The 27,118-nt window shown below is 36.9% G+C and overlaps 1 protein-coding gene across 6 annotated transcripts in view; it reads right to left on the bottom strand.

Annotated features, from left to right (window-relative positions):
* The window catches only part of ANKRD12 (ankyrin repeat domain 12), a 146,451-nt gene that overhangs the window by 106,499 nt on the left and 12,834 nt on the right, over positions 1 to 27,118 (bottom strand). For 4 of the 6 annotated variants that reach the window (XM_010335573.3, XM_010335575.3, XM_010335574.3 and 1 more), the window contains exon 2: positions 2,568 to 2,705. The exons of 1 other annotated variant lie outside the window; for it this stretch is intronic. In XM_010335573.3, coding sequence (XP_010333875.3) covers positions 2,568 to 2,654 — 87 coding nt within the window. In that variant the 5' untranslated portion in view covers positions 2,655 to 2,705. Of the gene's footprint in view, positions 1 to 576; positions 688 to 2,567; positions 2,706 to 27,118 lie in introns of those variants that run through there. One more of the 6 variants, XM_074383768.1, reaches the window with a different exon arrangement.

Here is a 27,118-nt window from a genome sequence, read left to right as displayed (position 1 = left end):
CTTTTGATTATACTACCCTTTACTTTCACTTTCCTTTTGGTCAAATGCATATTCATCCTTCAGAACCCAGGTTAAGTACCTGTTCTACGGTTAGGCTATCCCTGAACCTGTTAAGCAGTATTCGCTCCTTTTTTTCTCCCACCACTATACACTCAGTGATTTCATTAGTGAACCTATTACACTGGAACAGCAGTTCTCAAATTACGGTCCTTGAGATCACCTGGGGGGATCTGCAAGGTCAGTATGTCAATATGTTCATATTAAGATGTTATTTTTCTCTTTCTCTCTCATTCTCTCAAGAGTATATACTGGGGTGAAACTTCTAAAACTGATTGTGGGTGTGACTGTACAACTCTGTAAACATACTAAAAACAAATGAGTTGTATACTTTAAATGCATGGTATGTCAATTATATCTCAATAAAGCTACTTATTAAAATCAGCCAGAGTATCGTGGCTCACAGTTATAATCTCAGCACTGTGGGAGGCTGAGGCAGGTGGATCACCTGAGGCCAAGAGTTTGGGACTAGCCTGGGCAACATGATGAAACCCTATCTCTGGGCATAGTGGTGTGTACCTGTGGTCCCAGCTACTCCAGGAGGCTGAAGTGGGAGGACTGCTTGAGCCTGAGAGGTCAAGGCTGCAATGAGTTGAGACTGCACTCCAGCCTGGGCAACACACTGAAACCCTGTCTCAAAAAAAAAAAAGGTAATATCAAGATATTCCTATCTAGATCAAAAAAAGATTGACAGAATTCATGGCTGAAGACTTGCCTTATAGCAAATAATAAGGAAAATTCTTATACCAGAGAGTAACTAGAAGCCATAGGGAAAAATTAAGAATATCAAAATCAGTAAATTTGTGGGGAAATCTGAAACTACATAAACATAGATTTCTCTTATTTCTTTAAAAGATAAGATTTTGTATCAAAGAATTATAACATTCTTTTGTTTGGTTAGTAACATACGTAGATGTAATCAATGTTATATAAATAACACAAAGGAAGAAAATGGAGCTATATTGAAGCAAAGTTGCTATATTTTACTGGAATTATGTCAGTATCTACCTGTAGTAGACTGTGATCAACTAGGATGTGTATTATAATCTCTAGAATCAACATCTAAAATAATAAACACAGTTTAAAAAATCAAGAAATTAAAATAGTACACTAAAATATTTAAAACAAAAAAATGGCAACATAAAAGAGGTAACAAAAATGACATGAAATATATACTAAAGAACAAAATTAGCACATAGAAATTATCATCAGATATAAGTCATATCAATTATTATGTTAAATGTGAGCAGACTAAATACCATAATCAAGAAGAGTTTGCCAATGCAATCGGGGGAAGAAGGGGGTGGGAATAAAGATTATCAAGCAAAAAAAGAAATATCTAGACTGGAAAAGAAGTCAATTATCTTTATTCAGAGATAATATGGTTCTATATGTAGAAAGTAAGTCCAAAGGAATTACAAATTGTTAGAACTAATGATTAAAATCACAGGATACAAGATAACTATATCAAAAATCAAATATATTTCTGTACTAGCAATAAAAAAACCCAAACTGAAATTATCCATAATAGCACTGAGAATAAAATACTTACAAATAATTTAACAACAGAATGTAAGACCTATACACCAAAAACTACTAAACACTGCTGAGACAAACTTTAGAAGATCTAAGTAAATGAAGACATATTCCATGTTCATGGATTGGAAGATAATATTAAGATGGCAATACAACTCAAAGTGATCTACAGATTCAATGAACAAATTCGACAAAATTCCTTCAAAATCACATCAGGTATTTTTGTAGAAACTGAGAAGCTGATCCCAAAATTATGTGAAAACATGAAGGACTCAAAACAGTTTTGAAAAGAATATAGTTTGAAAACTTATACTTCTTGATTTTGAAAGCAGATTTGAGGTTGCCTGGAGGGTTTAGGGTTATAGTGGAGACTGACTATAAATGGGCAACAAAGATCTTTCCACAATGATGGAAATGTTCTAAAACCTTATTGTGATGATGACAGTTGCACAACTTTGTTAGCTAAAAACGTCTGGAAAAACCTCATACATCTTTCCATAAGAAAATGGCTTTAAAAAGACTTAAAAGAAAAAAGTAAACAAAGAAAAAATTCAAAGACAATGTATAAAACCATAGACAACAAGAGACCAGGCATAGTGAGACCAGTAAGGAGACAACTGCAAAAGTCCATACTAAGGTTCTGAGGGTCTAAACTAAGTATGAATGAAAAAGGATAGATATAAAAAGAATCACAGGTCACTGACAATGACTAATAATAAAAATTTTTCCCTCTCTCAATGATTATTTCTTAATTGTACAATCTTAGTAACTGTGTTTTACTTAGCTGTGTGTTCACCTCAGGGAATGAAAAACAATCACTTTCACAGGAATCCAATTTATTTCTAAACATGAATGGTTTGGATTTATCTGATCTCCATACTGGTTTCTGTCTTATGAGAAATTACTAAAAATTCTTAACTGGGAGTCTTTTTCCTAGTTCAAAGAGTCAACAAATCTTTAGTATAATCATATACCTTTCTTCCATATGGTTTCTCTACCATATTGCTGTCACTGTCAGAATTTTCACTCTGAACTGGTTTTGTAAACCCAGATTTGGGCATTTTATAGCTCTTCAGCTACCTTCTTCTTTTATCAGTCTTCTCATCCTGGATCTGTAAAGAATGGATATATAAGGGTTATTTGAATGCATATACAAAAGAACCTACTTAAAGTTTATGCACTACAATTAGTCCAATCTGTTTTCTTTCTGTCTCTACAACTTACTTTTGGTCAGGTGTGGTGGCTCACACCTGTAATCCCAGCACTTTGGGAGGCTGAGGTGGACAGATCACAATGTCAAGAGATCGAGACCATCTAGCCAACATGGTGAAACCTCGTCTCTACTTAAAATACAAAAATTAGCTGGGCATGCTGGCACATGCCTGTAGTCCCAGCTACTCGGAAGGCTGAGGCAAAAGAATCGCCTGAACTTGGGAGGCAGAGGTTGCAGTGAATCGAGATTGCGCCATTGCACTCCAGCCTGGTGACAGAGCGAGACTCCATCTCCAAAAAAAAAAAAAAAAGATAACTTAATTTTCTCAGAGAGTCTATCCTAAGCTAAAATAAGTTTTCACCTTATTTTTCGTGGTTGTCTTAGTCAAGTCCACTCAGCTTGTCACAGAAAAGAGAATTACTTTTATAAATTTTGTCCCATATTCTCTAGACAAGTAACATCTCCAGCTTTGAGTATCCAAAAGCAGTGAAGTGGAAGCAGTGATAAAGTGTTTCTCTTTTCAGCATGAATCCATAATGGGAGCTCCTAATATATTCCCTGGTAGTTTTGTGTTGGTTTGGAAGTCATTTCTAAAGACCCAACCAAGAACATGCTATGTCTAATCACTAATTTTACAACATCTAATTGCCTACATTAAATCCTTCCCATTTAAAATCCCTAGGTAGTCTTTCTTTCACTGAACATCCTCAGCCATTTAGTCACTTTATCAACCTATTCATTAATACACTTCTATTGGACATAATCACCACTGTATACATTACTTTATTTCCAATTTGTTCAGCCTTCTCTTTCCTATTTTACAAGCTTAATAGGTCAAAGATTCTCCCAGGAGCTTATGATTATGACAAGTTTATGCCTGAATGATCCAAAAAAATTCCAAGGGGCTTTACATATTAAAGAGGAACCAATGAGGCTACCCTTATGCTGCTGTCTGATGATCTATTACCTATACGTAGCAATTTAAAATTAATTAAAATGAAATTAAACTAGTCACTGCACTATACAGCACAAATATACATTTATGTAATCACAGAAAGGTCTACTGCATAGCACCGGGCTAACCTGAGACTGCTGGCCAAGGGGAGTATTACTTGGGCTACAACAACCAGCAGAATGACTGACAAAATTACTTTGAGCTCTTTTTGCTGTAAATCTCCTACAGATGAATATCACAGATATAAGTTAGCTGTCATTCTACTATCTATGTGAATTATTAAAACTCAGACACCTTGAGCAGAGTATTAGTAAAATCTGCTGTCCTGTTGGTGCTTTAAAATTTCTTTGGTTTTGATAGAAAAAAAAAAAAAAAAGCCCTTAAATAAACTGAGCTAATTTGTAAATTATCAAAGCCATATTAATCTGGAAATAGTTAAATTAGAATATCTATATTACAACACAAAAAACTACCAAGAAAAACAGTTCAAATCTTTCATTTTATAGAGAAGGAACCAAACTTGAAGAAATTAAGAAACTTCTGACATTACACTCAAAAGGCAGAACTTACCTTGGGGCCATTCAACTGTTTAAACTATTAACATATAAACAATCACGTAAATATAGCACTGTCCACCAAGCTAGCCACTGGTGAAGCTTATGGAGTTAAAGTCATGAGTCACATAAAAACAAAAAGATTGGCTCAAAAGCAAAACTGAGCAATATTAACACATATAAACATCAGTCTAACTGACACTATGAAGATAAAACAATGTCTCCTTCGTAGATGAAGTAAAGCAAGTTTTTAATGAACTAAAGAAATGTCGTGAATATTATTTGAGAAAATTCTACAGTGAAATAATATATTAAAATAGATTCTATGTAAAGAAAGGCTTATATTATTTTTCAATAATTATTTAGAAAAATGCCAACAGTAACAATAAAAATCACAACTGGATTCCAAAAATATTCCTTCAATCCACAAATATTAAGCATTTAATATGGAGTTACCTTCTGGGTCCAAGATGTCTACTGTAATCCCTAGAGCAACCACTACATAATAACTATACAAAAAGTAATACAAATCACACTAGGTAAGTTAAAATGCAATATTTAAAAATGTACAAATAATCCAATAGAAGGCAGGAAAAGAAAAACTGAGCAACTAAGTTATAAAATGATATAGACCTAATCCCAAATATTAATAATTACATAAAATACAAATGGCCTAAACACATCAAAAGACAAGAGAGTGCCAGAACGAGGGAAAAAAAACAACAAAAAGTTCATTTCAAATATAATAACAGGTAGGTTAAAGTAAAAGAACGGAAAAAGGACCCATGGAAGCACTTGAGTTTCCAATACTTGGGAAGAAAGCAAGCTTGAGTGGCTATGTTAACATGGACTTCAGAATGAAGAGGGACATTATATATGAATGATGATAACGGGGTCAATTCACTAAGACAACATATCAATCCTACATGTGCATGCAACCAACAAGAGAGCTTCAAAATACATGAAACAAAAACTGCTGATGGACAAAATAGATTAATTCATAACTACAGCTGGAGGCTTCAACTATTATACTTTTTATTGACAGAACATTAGCAAGGATTAATATAAGAACTGAAAAATGCCATTAATCAGTTGGTTCTAATTGACGTTTACAGAAATATCTGCTCAACAACAGCATATCCTCTTTTCAAGGGCACACAGAATATTTCCCAAGACAGGCCACATTCTGTGTCACAAAACAAACTTTAACAAATTTAAAATAATTAAAACTATTCAAAGTTTGCTCGTAGACAATAAAGAAGTAAAGCCAAGCCAGGTATGGCAGCTCACACCTGTAATCCCAGCACTTTGGGAGGCCAAGTGGGTAGATAGCTTGAACTAAAACGTTGAAGACCAGCCTGAGGACAACAGGGCAAAACTCCACCTCTACTAAAAATACAAAAATTAACTGGGCATGGTGGTCCGTGCAGGTGGTCCCAGCTTCTCAAGAGGCTGAGGTGGGAGGATTGCTAGAGCCCAGGAGGTGCGAGGACTGCTAGAGCCCATGGCAGTGAGCCATGATCAGGACACTGCACTCCAGCCTGGGTGACAGAAAGAGGACCTGGCCCAGCCCCCACCCTAAAAAAAAATCAATATATGTCATTTACTGTATTAACTCAAACCACAAAAATGTATGACCAACTCAACACATAAGAGAAAATGTGTTGGTAACATTCAATATATTTTCAATACAGCTGTAGTTCTGAATTAATCTGTTTTGTCCATCAGCCGTTTTTGTTTCATGTATTTTGAATAATAAACAACCCTCAGCAAACCAGAATTAGAAGAGACCTTGAATGCTAAGATCAACAATTAGGCAAGAATACTCACTTTCACCATTCCTATTCAACACTGTACTTACTAGTGGTCCTATGTAGTTCAATCAGGCAAGAAAAAAAAAAAAGACATACAGCTTGGAAAGAAGTAGTAATATAGGCCTTATTTCCAGATACCTTGATCATCTATGTAGACAAGCAAAGGTATTTACAAAGAAGCTATTAGAACTAATACATGAGTACGGATAGGAAGGACATAGAATACATGGTCAAAATATAAAAATTTATTTCTACATACTAGCAATAAGCAATTAGAAATTGAAACTAAAAATACAACCTACAACAGAATCAGAAATACTAAATTAGAGATAACAAAATACATGTAAGAATATATGGTGAATATGTGAAAATTTTTTTCCACATACTAGCAATAAGCAATTAGAAATTAAAATTTAAAATGCAACCTACGATAGCATCAAAAACACTAAATTCTCAGAAATAAATATAACAAAATATATATATATAAGACTGTACAATGACAAATACAAAATGCCAAAATGCTTCTGAAATACATATATAGGTGAAAAGACCTATGTATGTAGAGAGATATGCCATGCTCATGAATCAGAAGATTCAATGTCATTAAAATGTCAGTCTCTCCAAATTGCTCTATAAATTCAAGGGAATCCTAGTCAAAATCCCAGTTTTTTTTTTGTTTTTTGTTGTTTTTTTTTTTTTTTTTTTGAAACTGACAAATTCTTTCTATGATGTATATGAAAATGTAAAGAACCTAGAAAAGTCCAAATAATGTTGAGAAAAAAATAAACTGGTAGATTCACATTACCTGACTTTCATAGTTACTAACAAAGATACAGTAAGCAAGACAATGTTTACTAATGTAAAGATTGACTTACAGATTAATGGAACAGAATGAAAGGTCCAGAAACAGATCTACACATAAGCATCCAACAGATTTTCAACAAACCTGTCAATGTAATTAATTGAGGAAAAGATATATTCCTTTCAGTAAATGGTCTTGGAACAACTGTAAATCCAAATGCAAAACAAAACAAAACAAAAAACCCCTTGACCCTTACCTCACTTCACAGAGAAAAATTACCTCAAAATGCATTGTAAATCTAAATTTATGAGCTAAAACTACACAAAAACAGAGTATTTTAGTGTCCTTGGATTAGACAAAGATTTCTTAAATAAGCAATGAAAAGCAAAAATTATAAAAACAAAAAAAATGGATAAATTAGACATCACAAAAACTTCTGCTCTTTAAATGACCCTGTTAATGTGTTAAGAAAATGAAAAGCCAACCATACTGGTAGAAAATACTTGCAAATCATATCTTTATAAAGGACTTATATCTAGATTATATAACTCTAAAGGACTCATATCCAGATTATATAACTCTAAAGGACTTACATAACTCTAAAGGATATATAAATAATTCTTATGAATCAATAAGATAAACCCAATTTAAAAGTGAGTAAAAGATTTTAACAGTTCAGCAAAGAACACATTATAAATTGCAAATAAGCACAGGAAAAGATGTACAACCTCATTAGTCACCAGGAAAATTAATAATGAGATGTTCTCATTCATATGTGAGAGCTAAAAAAGTTGATCTCATGAAGGCAGACGAAATGACAGCTAATAGAGGCCAGAAAGGGTATGTGTGGAGGGTGGGGGATGAAGAGAGGTTTGTTAATGGGTACAAACATAGACAGAAGAAATAAGTTCTAATGTTTGACAGCACAGTAGAGTGACTAAAATTAACAATGTTACATATTTCAAAATAGCTAGTAAAACCTGAAATGTTCCTAAAGCAGAAATGACAAATACTCAGTGATGAATATCCTGAATAATCTGATTTGATCATTACATGTTCTATGCATATAACAATATCAGATGTATCCCATAAATATGTACAAATTTACGTATCAATTATTTGTCAATTAAACTTTAAAAATTTTAAAATAATAAAAACAATGAGATGTCATCCACCAGAATGGTTAAAATAAAGACTAAGAAGACCAAACACTGGTGAGAAACTGGAACTCCGATATGTGGCTGGGGGTGAGAGGGGACGGGCAATGATGCATAGTGGTACAGCCACTTTCTAAATGAAAATACTTGGTGGTATCTTCATGTGGCTAAGAGTTCTTCATATTCCTCCATTCTCTGTATAAACAGTCTTGGTGGCTATTAGACAGCCTGCATTTCAATTTCTATGCCCTACGGGCTGCATAAGAGGTGTTAATACTTGTTCAGGGCTACTTTCCTGTTTAAGCCAACTAGCAGCAAACTCTACTGTAGACTCACGGAGGAAAAACTGCTGAACACTGACAAAATGAGGGAGAATGGGGAGTCAGGGAATCCAAGAACAGAGAAAGACAACTCAGACTATTTGCAAACTGAGAGAAAAAACTACCTCTAGTTACCAGTGTGGCCTAGAGGACAATGGAGAACAGAAACAGAATTTGCAAATCTGTATTCTACAGACATGAAGACTGCACATGTATAATACAAGGCAATATCTACGGAAGTGTTCCATTAAGAACGACAGAGTCTATTTTGAGATCACTTTACAGTCTTGCAGCACTTGGTGCATTCTAGGACCTGAGAATCAATGCTTTAAATGTGTTGGTCATATAAAAAATTAGCTGGGCATGGTGGCACACACCTGTAATCTCAGCTACTCTGGAGGCTGAGGCAGAAGAATTGCTTGAACCTGGGTGGAGGTTGCAGTGAGTCGAGATTGCACCACTGCACTCCTGCCTGGGCAACAGAGCAAGACTTCGTCTCAAAGGAAAAAAAAAAATTAAATGCTTTCATCTCTTTGTTCTAGTCCCTATCTTCCAACTTAAGTTTGACCTCAAAATTCTTCATAGCACTTTCACAAAGCACTGGGATTATTCCTCAGCTTCCACTTGTAAGACAAGGAAGAGGCAGGAAGGGCCAAGATGGCAGAATAGAAACAGCTGCAGTCTGTGACCCTCACAGAGAAGAATGAAAATAGCAAGTGAATTCAGCACCTTCAACTGAAATGTCCAGGTTCTCACACTGGGACTTACTAGGAGGATGTCATGATCCATGGAGAACAAAAAAAGCAAGGTGGGGCAATGGCTCACCCAGGAGCACTGAGGAGCCAAAGGAACCCCCACCCCCAGCCAAGGGAAGCTGTGAGTGATTGTGTAACCCCACCCAGGAAACCACACTTCTCCTACGGATCTCTGCAACCTGTGGATCAGGAGATCCTCTTGTGAACCCAGGCCACCAGGGCCTTAGGTTCAATATACAGAGCTGTGTGGAGTCTTGGCGGAGCAGTTGCTCAGGCTTACACAGAAACCCAGGGGTTTTACAGACTCCAGCCTTGGGAATCCTAGCAAGGTGGGAGATCATCTGTACACTCCCCTAGGAAGGGGCTGAATCCTGGGAACCAGTGCCGTTCTGCGGGCCTCATTCCCATGGCACCTCAACCCACTGGCCTGGAATTCTAGCCAACCAGTGCAACAGTCTAGAGACTGCCTGAAATGGATGAGCTCCCAGGAGAGGTGGCAGCTGCCATTTCTGCAGTTCAGTCGACTCAGCTGTTCTAGCCTGCTCCCAAGAATCCAGGCGGTCCTGATGATGAGTCCCTCACAAGGCAGCACAGTTGCTGTGCCAGATCATGACCCCAGACTGCTTTTATAAATGGGACCCCAATCCATCCCTCCTTACTGGGTGGGACCTCCCTGCGGGAATTTCAACTCTAGCCAGTGTTTTATCAACAATACTCTGATCTCTCCCTGGGACAAAGCCCCCAGTGGGAGAGGAGTGGCCAATGTCTCTGTGGTTCAGTTGACTCAGCCTTCCTAGCTGGCTGGCTCTGGGCAAGGAAGGGTTACCCCCAATGCAGCACACCTTATCTACCAAAAAGCCCCCAGTGGGAGAGGAGTGGCCAATGTCTCTGTGGTTCAGCTGACTCAGCCTTCCTAGCTGGCTGGCTCTGGGCAAGGAAGGGTTACCCCCAATGCAGCACACCTTATCTACCAAAAATCAGCCAGACTGCTTCTTTAAGCAGGTCCCTGATCCTGTCCCTCCTGACTGCGTGAGACTACCCAACAGGGATCACCAGACATCTCCTACAGGAGCCAGGCTGGCAACAGGTCAGACCCCCCTCCCCAACCCACCCCCACCACCCCAAGGAATGGAGCTCCAAGAGGAAGGAGCAGTCTGCTATCTTTGCTGTTTCACAGCCTTCACTGGTGATATACATACAGGTAAGGGAAAAACCAAGGCAACTAAGGTCTGGAGCAATCCCCCAGCAAACTGCAGCAGCCCTATGGAAAAGTGGGCTGATTGTTAAAAGAAAAGCAAATAGAAAACAATAGGAGCAGCATCAACAAAAAAGACACCATGAAAACCCCATTTAAAGATCAGCAATCTCAAAAATCAAAGGCAGATAAGCCCACAACGATGAGAAATAATCAACACAAAAAAATGCTGGAAACTCAAGAAGCCAGAGTGCCTCTTCTCCAAATATCCACAACACCTCTCCAGCAAGGACACAGAACTGGGCTGAGGTTGAGATGGCTGAACTGATGGAAATAGGGTTCAGAAGGTGGGTGATAATGAACTCTGCTGAGCTAAAGGAGCATGTTGTAACCCAATGCAAAGCAGCTAAGAATTGTGATAAAACAGAGGAGCTTCTAAACACAAGAGCCAGTTTAGAGAGGAGCATAACTGACCTGATGGAGCTGAGAAACACAACATGAGAAATTCACAATGCAACCACAAGTATCAATAGCAGAATAGACCAAGCAGAGGAAAGAATCTCAGAGCTTGAAGACTATCTTTTTGAAATAAGGCAGACAATAGAGAAAAAAGAATGAAAAGCAATGAGTAAAACCTCTGAGAAATATGGGACTATGTAAAAAGACCATACCTATAACCAACTGGGGTACCTGAAGGAGATGAGGAGAATATAATCAAATTGGAAAACACACTTCAGGATATTATCCAGGAGAATTTCCCCAACATTCAAATTCAGGAAATCAAGAGAACCCCAGTAAGAAGATCAATCCCAGACACATAATCATCAGATTATCTCAAGGTTGAAACAAAATAAAAAATGTTAAGGACAGCAAGAGAGAAAGGCCAGGTCACCTACAAAGGGAAAGCCATCAGACTAACAGTGGACCTCTCAGTGGAAACCCTACTGGCCAGGAAAGACTGGGGAGCAGTATTCAACATTCTTTTTTTTTTTTTTTTTTTTGAGATGGCATTTCACTCTTCTTGCCCAGGCTGAAGTGCAACAATACAACCCTGGCTCACTGCAACCTCCACCTCCTGGGTTCAAGCGATTCTCTTGCCTCAGCCTCCCAAGTAGCTGGGATTACACATGCGTGCCACCACGCCTGGTTAATTTTCGTATTTTTAGTAGAGATGGGGTTTTGCCATGTTGCTCAGGCTGGTCTTGAACTCCTGACCTCGGTTGATCCACCCACCTTGGCCTCCCAAAGTGCTGGGATTACAAGCATGAGCCACTGCACCCAGCCTCAACATTCTTAAAGAACCTCCAACCCAGAATTGTATATCCAGCCAAACTAAGCTTCATAAAGGAGAAATAAGATTCTTTTTAGATAAGCAAATGTTGAGAGTATTCATCACTGCCTTGCAAGAGCTTCTGAAGGAAGCACTAAACATGGAAAGGAAAAACTTTCCTTTCCACTGCCTGCTACTACAAAACACACTGAAGTACATGGACCAGTGACACTATGATGCAACCACATAAACAAGTCTGCAAAATAACTAGCATCATGATGACAGGATCAAATTCACTAATAAAAATATTCACCTTAAATGTAAATGGGCTGAGTGTCCCAATTAAAAGACACAGAATGCCAAAATGTAAAAAGAATCAAGACCCATTAATATGCTGTCTTCAAGAGATCACTGAAGTGCAAAGATACACATAGGCTCAAAATAAAGGGATGGTGAAAAACTTACCAAGCAAATGAAAAACAGAAAAAAAGCTGGGGTCACAATCCTAGTTTCTGACAAAACAGACTTTAAAACAACAAAGATCAAAAAAGACAAAGAAAAGCATTGCATAATAGTAAAGGGTTAAATTCAACAACAAGAGCTAACTATCCTAAATACCTATGCACCCAATAAAGGAGCACCCAGATTCATAAAGCAAGTTCTTATCACACATAATAATAGTGGCAGACTTTAACACCCCACTGACAATATTAGATAGATCACAGAGACAAAATTAACAAAGATGCTCAGGACCTAAACTCAGCTCTGGATTAAGCAGACCTGATACCTCTACAGAACTGTCCACCCGAAAACAACAGATTATGTATTCTTCTCATCACCACATGGCACTTACTCTAAAATTGATCACATAATCAGAAGTATTAATAAAACACTCATCTTCAGCAAATGCAAAAGAAGTCAAATTACAACAAACTCTCTAAGAACACAACACAATTAAATTAGAACTCAAGACTAAGAAATTCACTCAAAACCATACAACTACATGTAAATGAAACAACCTACTCCTGAATGACTCCTGGGCAAATAATAAAATTAAGGCAGAAATCAAGAAGTTCTTGGAAACTAATGAGAACAAAGAGACAACATACCATAATATCTGGGATGCAGCTAAAACACTGTTAAGAAGGAAATTTATAGCACTAAATGCCCACATCAAAAAGCTAGGAAGATATCAAATTAACAACCTAACATCACAATTAAAAGAACTAGAGAAACAAGAGCAAACAAACACCAAAGCTAGCAGAAGACAAGACGTAACCAAGATCATAGCTGAACTGAAGGAGACAGAGACACAGAAAAATCCTTTAAAAAAAAAAAAACAAGAAATCCAGGAGTTGGTTTTTTGAAAAATATTAATAAAATAGACTTCTAGCTAGACTAAGAAAGAAGAAAAGAGAGAAGAATCAAATAGCCATAATCAGAAATGGTCAACGGAGATATCACCAATGACTACAGAAACACAACCATCAGAGAATACTATAAACATCTCTATGCACATAGACTCTATGCACAGAGACATCTAGAAGAAATGGGTAAATTCCTGGACACATACACCCTCCCAAGACTGAACCAGGAAGAAACTGAATGCCTGAATAGACCAATAATGAGTTCTGAAATTGAGGCAATAATAAATAGCCTACCAATCAAAAAAAGCCCAGGACCATACGAACTTACAGCTGAGTTCTATTAGAGGTACAAAGAGCTGGTGCCATTTCTACTGAAACTATTCCAAAAAATTGAAAAGGAGAGACTCCTCCCTACTCATTTTATGAGGCCAGCATCAACCTGATACCAAAACCTGGCAGAGACACAACAAAAGCAAAACTTCAGGCCAACATCTCTGAAGTACACTGATGCAGAAATCCTCAATAAAATACTGGTAAACCAAATCCAGTAGCACATCAAAAAGCTTATTCACCATGATCTAGCTGGCTTCATCCCTGGGATGCAAGGTTGGTTCAACATACACAAATCAATAAATGTAATTCATCACCTAAACAGAACTAAAGATAAAAATCACACAATTAACAGATGCAGAAAAGGCCTTCATAAAATTCAACATTCCTTCATGTTAAAAACTCTCAATAAACTAGGTATTGAAGGAACTTATCTCAAAATAATAAGAGCCATATATGACAAACCCACAGCTAATATCACACTAAATGGGCAAAAGCTAGAAGCATTCTCCTTGAAAACTGGCACAAGACAAGGATCCCTCTTTCTCACTATTTCTATTCAACACAGTATTGGAAGTTCTGGCTAGGACAATCAGGCAAGAGAAACAAATAAAGTGCATTCTAATAGGAAGAGAGGAAGTCAAATTATCTTTGTTTGCAGAAGATGTGATCCTATATCTAGAAAATCACAGTCTCTGCCCCAAAGCTTCTTAACCTGATAAGCAACTTTAGCAAAATCTCAGGATATAAAATCAATGTGAAAAAATCACTAGCATTCCTATACAGCAACAACAGGCAAACAGAGGGCAAATTATGAATGAACTCCCATTCACAATTGCTACAAAGAGAATAAAATACTTAGGAATACAGCTAACAAGAGAAGTGAAGGACCTCTTCAAGGAGAAGTACAAATCACTGGTAAAGGAAATAAGAAAGGACACAAACAAATTGAAAAACATTTCATGCTTATGGATAGGAAGAATATTGTGAAAATGGCTATACTGCCCAAAGTAATTTATAGATTCAATGGAATTTCCATTAAACTACCCTTGACATTCTTCACATAACTAGAAATAACTACTTTAAAATTCACACAGAACCAAAAAAGAGCCTGTATAGCCAAGAAAATCCTAATGAAAACCAACAAAGGTGGGAATCATTTTACCCAACTTCAAACTGTACTACAAGGCTACAATAACAAAACATCATGGTACAGACACAAAAACAGACACACAGACCAATAGAACAAAATAGCAAGCTCAAGAAAAAGGCGGCACACACACAATCATCTGATCTTTGAGAAACCTGACAAAAACAAGAAATGGGGAAAGGATTCTCTATTTAATAAATGGTGCTGGGAGAGCTGGCTAGCCATATGCAGAAAATTGAAACTGGACACTTTCCTTACAACTTATACAACAATTAAGATGGATTAAAGGCTTAAATGTAAAACTCAAAACTATAAAAATCCTAGAAGAAAATCTAGGCAATATTATCCCAAACATAGGCACAGACAAAGAGTTCATGATGAAAATGCCAAAAGCAACTGCAACAAAAACAAAAATTGACAAATGGGATTCTAATTAAAGAGATTCTGTACAGCAAACAGCAAAAGAAACTATCATCAGAGTGAACAGGCAACCTAGAGAATGGGAGAACATTTTCACAATCTGTCCATTTTGACAAAAGTTTAATATCTGGAGTCTACAAAGAACTTAAATTTAAAAGGAAAAAAAAACCACCCCCATTAAAAAGTGGGCAAAGGACATGAACAGACATTTTTCAAAAGACAACATTCATGTGGCCAAATAACACGAAAAAAGTTCAACATCTCTGATTATTAAAGAAATGCAAATCAAAACCACAATGGGATACCATCTCAGGTCAGTCAGAATGGTGATTATTAAAAAGTCCAGAAACAGATGCTGGCAAGGTTGTAGAGAAAAACAAATGTTTTTGCACTGTCAGTGGGAGTGTAAATTAGTTCACCTATTGTGGAAGACAGTGTGATGATTCCTCAAAGATCTAGAGGCAGAAATGCCATTTGACCCAGCAATCTCATTACTAGGTATACACCCAAAGGAACAGAAATCATTCTATTATAAAGATACATGCATGTGCATGTTCACTGCAGCACTATTCACAATAGCAAAGATGTGAAATCAACCTCAATGCCCATCAACAATAGACTGCATAAAGAAAATGTGGTAAATATACACCATGGAATACTATGCAGCCATCAAAAGGAAAGCAATTATGTCCTTTGCAGAGACACGGATAGAGCTGGAAACTGTTATACTCAGCAAACTAACACAGCAATAGAAAACCAAAAACCACATGTTCTCACTTGGGTGAGCCCAACGATGAGAACACATGGATATATGGGGGGTGGGGAACATACACTGAGGCCCTTAGGAGGGAGAGGCTGGGGGAGGGAGAGCATTAGGAAGAATAGCTAATGGATGCAAGGCTTAATCCAAGGTGATGGGTTGATCTGTGCAGCAAACCAACATAGCACACATTTACCTAAATAACAAATCTGCACATCCTGCACATGTATCCCATAACTTAAAAGTTGAAGGGAAAAAAATTAGCTGGGTGTGGTTGCATGCCTCTGTAGTCGCAGCTACTCGGGAGGCTGAAGCAGGAAGATGGCTTGCTGTGAGCTATGACTGAGTCACTGCACTCCAGCCTGGGCAACGAAGTGAGACCTTGTCTCTAAAAAAAAAAAAAAAACTGTAAATAAATACTTAAATGTTCTCACTATAACAAAATATTTAAGTATGAGAGGTAATGAATGTGTTAATTAGCTTGGTATAATCATTCCATATGTAGAAATATATCAACACATCACATAGTATCCCATAACTATATATAATTATTTTTCAATTAAAAACAGAAATCAAAAAAAAAAAAAAAAAAGAAAAAATAGGGATCAAAGTTAAAGTCTGTCTAAAAATCTTTCCCAATTAAGTTTTCAGAGATACTTAGCCTTACCATGGCTACATACTGGGCAATCAGTACCCATTCTTTAAAAGCTCATTTTTACTAAGGTCATGGAGAAGGATAGCTTCCTTCTGACTGAACTAAGGTAAACAGATTTAAAAAAAAAAAAAAAATTTAAGAAAACACACACCCTAAGGCCAAGGCGAGAGGATCACTTGAGCCCAGGAGTTCAAAACTAGCCTAAGCAACAGAGTAAGACCTCATCTCTACAAAAACAAAAAACAAAAACTAGAAAAAAACAAGGAGAACAAAATACACCAAAACTGAATGATGAATGAATACTGACTACAGATTAAATTTATCTGAAATATAAACATGCATGCAACTAATTAACAGTTTATAAAATGATTTCTTTTTCTCATTTCAACCCTAAGCTGACTCTTAAAGAAAATCAAATAGTGTTGGCATTGTTTTTAGCTATGATGAGGTACTCCTTGATTCCTATAACTGCTTCTAGAACATTACAATTTACGCTCAAATTTAATAAACTGTACACTTTTATGCTCAAAACACTTGATAATACAAACTTGCCTGGTTACCAGAAGCAAGTAGAATACTTTTTTTAAAAAGATACAGATCCCTCACTTCATTTTCAGAGGTACTGAATTGGAGTATTTGAGAATGGTGACAAAACACTTTTTAGAAAGCTCCATCAGTGCTTGCCAGGGGACTGAGAAACCATGGAGTGACTGCTTAATTGTTACAAGGGTTTCTTTTGGGTGATGAAAGTGTTCTGGAATCAGGCAGTGGCAACAGTTGCACATCATTGTGAATATACGAAAAAAAAAACACACAAAAAACCAAAAACCACTGGATTGTATATTTAAAATAGTTCAGGCTGGGCACAGGTGGCTCATGCCTATAATCCCAGCACTCTGGAAGGCCAAGGTAGAAGGATCATTTGAGGCCAGGAGTTTGAGACCAGCCTGAGCAACACAGCGAGACCTATCTCTAAAAAATAGTTTTTTAATTAGCCAGGTGCGGTGGCACAGTCTGTGGTCCCAGCTACTCAGGAGGCTGAAGTGGGAGGATCACCTGGGCCCAGGTAGCAGGTTGCAGTGAGCTGTGATCATGCCTCAGCCTCCCAAGTAGCTGGGACCAAAGACTCACGCCACCATGCCCAGCTAATATTTTTTATTTTTGGTAGAGTTGCGATTTCACCATGTTGCCCAAGCTGATCTCAAACTTCTGAGCTCAAATGATCTGCCCAAAGTGCTGGGATTACAAGCATGAGCCACTGGGCAAAACTACAAAATATTTTTAAATGAGCTTGGTGTGGAGGTGCACATCTGTAGTCCCAGCTACTTGGGGAGGCTGGGGCAGGAGGATCACTTGAGCTCAGGAGTTTGAGGCTGCAGTAAGCCATGATCGTGCCACTGTACCGCAGCCTAGGTGACAGAGCAAGACTCTTTCTCAAATAATTTTTTTAAAAATCTGAAACTACTATACATGTATAGAGGAAATGAACAATTAAAATATTAACAAATAGATGATAAATGGAAGCCAAATTTCTCACTGTTGGAGTGGGAGATTACAGATACACAAGACAGGAGAAGGCTAGAATGTGGTAATGGATTACAGCTGGAAATATGAATATAAACTCATTTTCAGTTTAATATAGATACAAATAATTACATATAGAATTACAGATATGCATATAAAGTTAGTAATATAAACATATATTTCCTTCCTATGTCAGCTGGAGAGAACCCACAAGCAGCAACACCCCAGGAGCAAGAAGCACACCTAAAATGCAGAACTTGGTTATTAATCTTTCTCAGTAAAAGGAGAAACGGCCGATCCTAGGCCAGGGCAGGAGACAAAAGATGAGTCTGGAGATCTTGCACTTCCAACAAGTAAGTAACTCAAAATGTATACATAAATAATAGTTATATGTTAACGGCATACAGATGCAAACTGAAAGGGGTCCCAACAGACAATGCCAGAAAAAACTGAGAAACAGAATATAGTAGTATTGGATTATAACCCAAGGTATCAACATCTATAAGTCCACATTGATTAGTAAACGAAATAATTGAGAGAGAATAAATCTTCCATGAAGAACTGCAGATAGTTTATGCAGACATCTACTCTCAAGGAGGAAGAGCATGTAAGTATGGGTTGGGCGGAGTGACTTTCTTCCAAAGAATACAACATGGAAAGAGGAGAAAAAAAGAGTTACTGTACTGTGGAGAAAACTGTCAAATACTGTGATCAAGGTTAATACTAACAGTGCTAAGTCATGTTGATAGTATGTACCCTTGATAAGATGTAATAAAAATGTTATTTTACCTCTGTGATCCTCCTCCTCAAAGCCATAAATAACCCCAGCCTAACCGTGAGAAAAACTTAAGACAAATTCTAACAGTGGAGCATCCTACACATACCTCACCATACTCTAACGCTGTGAAGTTCATCAAGAACAAGAAAAGTCTCAGGAACTGTCATGCCAAGAGAAGGCTAAGGAGACATAACTAAATGTAATGTGTTATCCTAGATGGGATCTTGGAACAGAAAAAGGACATTCAGTAAACACTAGGGAAATCTAAATAAAGTATGAACTTTAGTTAACAATCATGTATTAATATTGTTTTATTTGTGACAAATGTACATGCTAATGTAAGATGTTAATAACCATTATTATGTAACACCATTGTAAGTCTAGAAGCAACTGGTATAGAGGTACACAGGAAACCTCTGTACTATCTTCATAGTTTTTCTGTAAATCTAAAACCACTCTACAAAGTAGAAAGTTTATTTTTAAGTTCCTCAGGTAACTGATGGTTTGGAAGCCATTAAGCAACAACTCCATCTTTTTCAGAGCAACCATCTACATTTCTCTAGTTACTTTATCTCTTACTGACCTTTTGTCACTCACAGCCTTTATCTCTACTTCAAATCCTGCCCCCAACCTGGTTTCATGTCTGGATCTCATCTCAGACTAGACACTTAGGTTCTTTGACTTCTCATGTTCAAAAACCTTTTCTACTCTACTTAAGCCATTCCTTTATTTTTGTTTTTCAGACTTTTTGTTAGTATCATTGGTCATTTTTCTGCTGTGGCAATCATTTTCCTATTTATTTATAAAAGAGGAAAACCTATGCTGTCATTTTTGTTGCATGTTTTTTAAAATTGTGATTAAATATTCGTAACATACTGAGGAAGGAGAATTGCCTGAACTTAGAAGGCGGAGGTTCTGGTGAGCTGAGATTATGCCACTGCACTCCAGCCTGGACAGAGCTAGACTCCATCTCAAAAAAAAAAAAAAAAAAATGTACACACACACACACACACACACACACACACACACAATTTACCATTTTATCCATATTTAAATACAGATGGTTCTCAACATACAATGGTTCAACTAACATTTGGACTTTATAAATGGTGCAAAAGTGATACGTATCCACTAGAAATCACACTTTGATTTTTGAATTTTTATCTTTTCCTAGGCTAGTGGTATGTGGTATTATACTCTCTCGTGATACTGGGCAGCTCCTAGACAGCCACATGACCACAGGGGTAAACAACCACGAGATGATCAACACTTCATTATAAAATAGATTTCGTATTAGATGATTTTGTTCAACTGTAGGCTACCATAAGTATGCTGAGTACATTTACAGAGGCTAGTCTAAGCTATGATGTTCAGTAGATTAGCTGTATTAAATGCATTTTTTACTTTTTCAACTATTGTTTAGCTGGAATGTAACATCACTGTAAGTCTAGAAGCGTTGTTTGGAGTTCTGTGGCACTGAGTAACATCCAAACTGTTAGGCAATCATCACTGCATCTACCTTCAGAACTTTCTCATCTTCGTAACTGAAACCCATTTAACAATAACAACTCATTTCCCACTTTTCCCAGCTCCTGTTAATCACCATTCTACTTTCTATCTCTATGAACGTGACTACTCTAAGTACTTCGTGCAAGTGCAATCATATGACATTTGTCCTTTTGTGTGACTAGGTTATTTCACTTAGCATACTAACTTCAAAGTTCTGACACATGCTGTGGCATGTATCACAATTCTTTTTCAATGCTCTCTACAGAGCCAATAATTTCCTTTTTAAAGCTCAAATATGCCATTTATGTATATACCATATTTTGCTGATCTATTCATCTATCAGTGGCTGTTGTTTCTACCTTCTGGCTATTGTGAATGCGGCTATAAACATGGGTAAGCAATGTAAACACATTTTGATGCCTTTGCTTTTAGATGTAAAGCTTCTCTCTCCAGGCGAAAAACAGAATACATTCAATCTTATTTCTTTTATCTACTTTTTTTTTTTGGAGACAGAGTCTTGCTCTGTCACCCAGGCTGGAGTGCAATGGCACGATCTTGACTCACTGCAACCTCCTCCTCCTGGGTTCAAGTGATTCTCTTGCCTTAGCCTCCCAAATAGCTGGGATTACAGACATGTGCTACCACACCCGGCTAAATTTGTATTTTTAGTAGAGATGGGGTTTCTCCATGTTGGTCAGGCTGACCTCAAACTCCTGACCTCAGGTGATCCGTCCATCTCAGCCTCCCAAAGTGCTGGGATTATAGTTGTGAGCCACCGTGCCCAGCCAATACTGTACTGTTTTTATTGTACAGCTTTCTAAGACTAATTTTACTCCCTCCTCGCCATTTTTCTTTTTCAAAATTATCTTAATTTTCATCAAATGAGTTTCAGAATTAATTCTGATAAAGTAAAAATGTTGGTATCTGGGACAAAAAAATACACAAATTAAACCATAAAAGTATCAGGGGAAAAAAAATCCTTAAATAGAGAAAGCCTTTCCAAAATATGATATAAAGGTCAAAGTCTTTTTTTCTTTTTTGCCCCAGGCTGGAGTGCAGTGGTGTGATCTCAGCTCACTACAACCTCCACCTCCCAGGTTCATGAGATTCTCCTGCCTTAGCCTCCCAAGAAGCTGGGATTACAAGCAGGCATCACCATGCCCAGCTAATTTTTGTATTTTTGGTAGAGACGGGGTTTCACCATGTTGGCCAGACTGGTCTTGAACTCCTGGCATCAAGTGATCCACCCACCTCAGCCTCCCAAAATGCTGGTATTCCAACATGCCCAGCCCTAAAAGCCATTTTTTAAAAGTCCTAAATAAAAATTTTAAATTTCTACAATGTAAATATTATAAACAGAAATCAGAAGACAAGTGAAAACATTTGCAACACCTATGAAAAAGAACAATTCAAGAGGTATACCAAATCAGTGAAAAACAGACAACAAACATTACCCAAAAAAAAAAAAAATCAGAAGACATAAAGAGGTAAGTCAAAGAACAAAAAACACGAGTCAAGTAAACATACAGAAGTCTGCAAACTCACTCAGTTTTGAAACTTCAAAAAATGACATTACTTCTCACTTAAAAGTCCGTCCAAGATTAAGATTGTTGACAAGGATTTGGGAAAACCAGCATCATCATCCATTGCTGATGGCGATAAAAACTGGGATACTGTCTTTGGAGAGGTATTTGTCAGAAACCACAACAATTTAAACACGTGGCCTTCTGTCACAGTAATTCTACTTCTGGGAATTTATCCTACAGGTATACTTACACAAACATGTAAAAGTAATATAAAAAGACATTCAAGGAAGTGTTACGAGTATGCCCAAAACACTGGAGGAGAAATCTACATATCCATTTATACCTGGTTAAACAAATTATGGTGCATTTTTATCGTAAAAATTATCTTCAAACATTTATCCTTTGTGTTACAAAAAACCCAATTATACTCTCTTAGTTATTTTTAAAGTTCTAATTAAATTATTTTTAATATAGTCACTCTGCTGTGACAGCAAATACTAGGTCTTATTGATTCTTTCTACTTTTTGTACCCATTAACCCTCTCCACTTATCCAATAAGCAGCTTTCTCATTTATTTATTTTTTACCTCTTCTTTTGTGAATAACTTGTAAATGTTAGGAGTGCCTCAGCATTTGAGGCTAGGCCTCTTTTTATTCACCAACCCATACTACCTAAATGGGTGACCTAATTCAGTCTCATGGCTTTAAATACCACTAATATGCCATTGATTTTCAAATCTGTATTTCTAGTCCTACACCTTCTCTAAAACTCCAGATCTGTATACGTAAATATCCACTTGACATCTTCACATAATCTTATAGGCATAACCAAACCAAAAAGGACTACAGAGAACTCTTGATTTTCTGTCAGTCTTCTCTACTCCAATAAGTGCCACCAACATCCATCCACCACTTAAGCCAGAAATTCAGAAATGCTGATTCCATTTGTAAAATATACCACAAATTAAATTCATGTCTTCCCATCTCACTTGCTACCATCCTAATCCAAGCCACCATCATCTCTTGAATAGATTATTGCAAACACTTTCCAAATGATCTCCCTGCTTACGTTCTTGCCACTGCCTCCACCTTATATACTCCCATTCTATAGGCAGCAGCCAGAGTGGTTTTTTTTTTTTTTTTTAAGAGACTAGTTACACTATGTTCCCCAGGCTCCCTCAAGCTCCTGGGCTCAAGCGATACACCCACCTCAGTCGCCCAAGCAGCTGGGAGTACAGGCATGTGCCTCTGCATATGACTTGGAGTAATCATTCAATCATTTATTGAGACAGGGTCTCATTCTGTAGCCCAGACTGGAGTGCAGTGGCACAATCATGGCTGACTGCAGTTTCAACCTCAAGTGATCGATCCTCCCACTTGAGCCTCCCAAATAGCCGAGACTACAGGCACACGTCACCACATCTGTCTAATTTTTGCATTTTTTTGTAGAGACAGGGTTTTGCCATGTTGCCCAGACTGGTCTTGAATTCCTGGGCTCAAGTCATCCTCCCACCTCAGCCTCCCCAAGTGCTGGGGGATTACGGGCATGAATCACTGTGCCCAGACATACAGCAATCTTTTAAAACTGAAAATCAAATTATCTCACTGCCTTGCTTAAATGTTTTATTGTTTTTCCATTCAAACTAAACTATATATACAATGCGGAATTAATGGAAGAGACACGTGAAGTTTTTTCAAAACATTTAAAATCCTTAGAGCTAGAAGATTGATAACATGCAGAACTAAGTAGTCGCAAAAAAGAACCAATACAGAGTATGAACATACATGGGTTGAAATAACTCTTCAGATTAGGTACGTAATAGATAAGCCAAAGAATGAATCAGTAAGCTACAAGATCAAGTAGAGAGGGCAGTCCCAGAAGACATCAGGAAAAATTTAAAGTTAAGAGATACAGAGAAGTTAGAAGTGACAAAAATCCATGTAACAGAATTCCCATGAAGAGAAGAAAATGGAGGAAAAAAAATATTTGATACAATAACCAATAATTTTCCCCAAATGAGAAAAAGTGAAAGAACTCAGATTAAAGTGTCTGAAATACATCCTGGGAGAAAATGGAGGAAAAAAAATATTTGAAACTACCAATAATTTCCCCCAAATGAGACCAAGTAAAAGAACTCAGATTACAGTGTCTGAAATACACCCTGGGGTACACAGCAGGCTCCTAACAAATCAAATATTTGGTAAATGAGTGAGTAAACATGAATCCAAGAGCCAAACCAGGAAAATGAACTACACTCAGGACACATAATAATAAAACTGAAAAACACAAAATATTTCAAAATGTTCTAGAGAGGCAAAGAAGTCAAATTGACATCAGAGCTTCCCCAAAGGAATATCAGAGATAAGAAAACAATGTAATAATATTCTCAAAATGTTAAAGATTAACTATTTCAAACCAAAATCATTACTAAAACTAACTTATTGGTGACAGTAAGCTATCAGCTATACGTGAGGGTTAACTAAAACTATTTTCAGTTATAAAAAGGCTTTAGAAGGTTTACATACAGATACACTGTTTAAATAAAAACTGCTTTTGAGTAGGTACCCAAATAATATAAATAAATCTATGGGTTGGGCACAGTGGATGACGCCTGTAATTCCAACACTTTGGAAGGCTGAGGTAGGAGGACTGCTTGTCAGGAGTTGGAGACCAGCCTGGGCAACATAGTGAGACCCCTGTCTTTACAAAAAATTTCTTTTGAAAAGAAATACATGAGGACATTATGTAATATATGGGAGTAAGAGTGAGTTTATAATCTACTAAGTCTATTTCATACAAAAAGAGTAAGGACAAATGTGTAAAAGAATACCCCTATCAACATGGCCCCTGGGATAGGGTAAGGGTTGAGGAGAGGGAAGAAGCCCACAGGAAAGTGAGAAAGCACTGAAAGAACTTTTCTGGTTTAGAGGGAAAATATGCATTAAAATTTAAAAGCTCTAGACAATGAACAGAAACGTAAGGTCTCAATCAATCAAATGAATGCCTTTGAAAACATTCAATCTATGTGACAGAAAGCAGAAAAAAAATTTAAGTGTGGTAAACAGAATGTAAATAATTTCCAATATATGTGTTACTACAATAAATGAAACTCACTAATCAAGAGTCTGTAAGAGTAGATAAACAGAATCTAGCAATATACTTAAAAAAAAAAAAAAAAAAAAAAAAAAAAAAAAAAAAAAAGACGACCAAAAACGGTGAAAATAAAAAGACAGCAAGAAGATATACCTGGAAATATAAACCCAGGCTGGTAGATGGCTTTTTGCTTTTAAGTCCCTGTTTATGAATAATTGAGAGTCCTTCTGGTCTGGGCTTTTACTCAAGGAGCCCAGTCTCAGTTTCCTGCCATTCCTGGGCCTATGGATTTCACAAGTACATTAAAGCTCAGACACTAAGGGTATCTTTTCATTTTCCCTATAGGACAGAGCTTCAACTTCTGTTCTCTGTTATGACTGTATTTTTTCATTTCACACACCTGCAGATTCCCTTTTCTTTAAATGTTTTATTTTTACCTAGCATTTTCATGTATTTGAAAAAGAAGGGGGCAACTACAGTCTACCCTTTTGTCCAGAAGTCCCTAAAACATGTACTTTAGGTTAAATACAACTGAGAGCAAAGTACAAATTACTTATTTTTTTCTTTTTGTTTTTTAAATATTGAGACAGGGTCTTGCTTTGTTGCCCAGGCTAGCCACAAACTCCTGGCCTCAAGCAATCCTCCTGCCTCAGCCTCTCAAAAGTGCTGGAATGACAGGCATGAACCACTGTACCTGGCCTAAATTACTTAATTTCATCATCCATACTACAAAATGATAAAGTTCAATAAAAAGGCTATGAGAAGTAACTGAAATTCTATCTTAGTATAGACCCTGGTGCATATAAAATATTCAAACTTACCACCCACTTTGTATTCTACCTAGATAAAGTAAAGCGAGAACTAGTATGGCTAATTCCTAACTTTATTTCAGCTCCCGCTTTCATGCTGCTTTTACGGCAAAAAAAATGCTTTCTTCGAAACTGATTTGAGAAAAAAAGACAACTAGTAAAGGACCAAATCACAGTAACAATTTTCAATGGTCCTTAAGGGTTGTTCAGTTAGGAAAGTGACCATCACTTTTTATGTAGTTTGATCTGGGAGCTTGAGGTCCAAGATTCTATTGTGAGATCAAAGACTTTTTGGTTGACCTTCATCAGTTCTCAATATTTCTGTTTCCTCTTCTTGAAAGTGAAATTAGATTAGATGAGGTTTAAGAGCCTCTCCTTCCAAAATTCTGATTCCTGAATAAGAGGTTTAGAACAACTTCACTCTAAATTCTAATATTTCTCTATGAATGCAAAAATACCTTAAATTATTAGATATACTTACTGCTGTTTTCCTCACATGCAAAGAATAAACCATTAGACATAAACACTAAGTAATTCCTACTTAAACCAAGCAAGCAGCTTAATTCCTTCACATTTTAAAACTGGTTTTGAAAAAAATATTGAAAAAAAGCCTCAAAATAAATAGCAGTGCTTCTGAGATATTAACTGGACTTCCCTCACTGCCTTAACTATTTAACTAAGCCATTCAAGTGAGAATTCAGTCTTTAAAAAGGGAACATGCTCTCTTTATCATATTTTCCTGCAGTAAGAAATGGTTCATTTTCACCACAATGTTTTCTGGCAGTTATTCCACAACATTTTTCCACAAGAATCTAATGGTTGCAGTCCAGATCAAGAAATCAGCATAACTTTTTTTTTTAATCACAAAATTTAACCAACATCATGCAAAAGATGAAGAAAAAAGTACAGGCATCTACAATCTTTTACAATAAGCCGTCCAACGATGTCCTTAAAACAATGTTCTTAAAAGTTATTGAGGTATTTTTACGGTCTATTTTATAGAGTTCTCTGAAGTTTTAACTTTAGAATGGATATGTATTGCTTTTATCAGCAAACAAAAATTTTTTGAAAATAATAACATAGGTCCATTTCTACTTGGTTTGCTCTGGAAACCTACAGCGTTCTGGGTAGAACTCAAGAGGAAATAATACATGAGACAGCAGGTAACACAGTGTTTCAGACGGCGGTAGAGGAAAAGAGATAAAAAGTATTTACATGTTTTACATTTATTCCCTAACCAGAATAGGGAAAGAAGCAAAAGATTTAGGACATAAACTCAATTCAGTAAACAGAGGCTTCTTTTGGTTGGTGCTGCTAAATGTTATACATTTCAGGAATCTGAGCATGAGAGAATTCAGAAGACTATGAAAAATAAATACATTACAGGCCAGGCTCGGTGGTTCATGCCTGAAATTCCAGCACTTTCGGAGGCCGAGTAGGGTGGATCACCCGAGATCAGGAGCCTGGCCAACATTGTAAAACCCTGTCTCTACGAAAAATACAAAAATTAGCTGGGTGTGGGGGTGCATGCCTGTAGTCCCAGATACTCAGGAGGCTGAAGCAGGAGAA

This window comes from Saimiri boliviensis, chromosome 13 (genome assembly GCF_048565385.1).
Source record: "Saimiri boliviensis isolate mSaiBol1 chromosome 13, mSaiBol1.pri, whole genome shotgun sequence".
Lineage (NCBI taxonomy): Eukaryota > Metazoa > Chordata > Mammalia > Primates > Cebidae > Saimiri > Saimiri boliviensis.
Note: the sequence above shows the minus strand (reverse complement) of the source record. Positions and strands in the feature narration are given on the sequence as shown.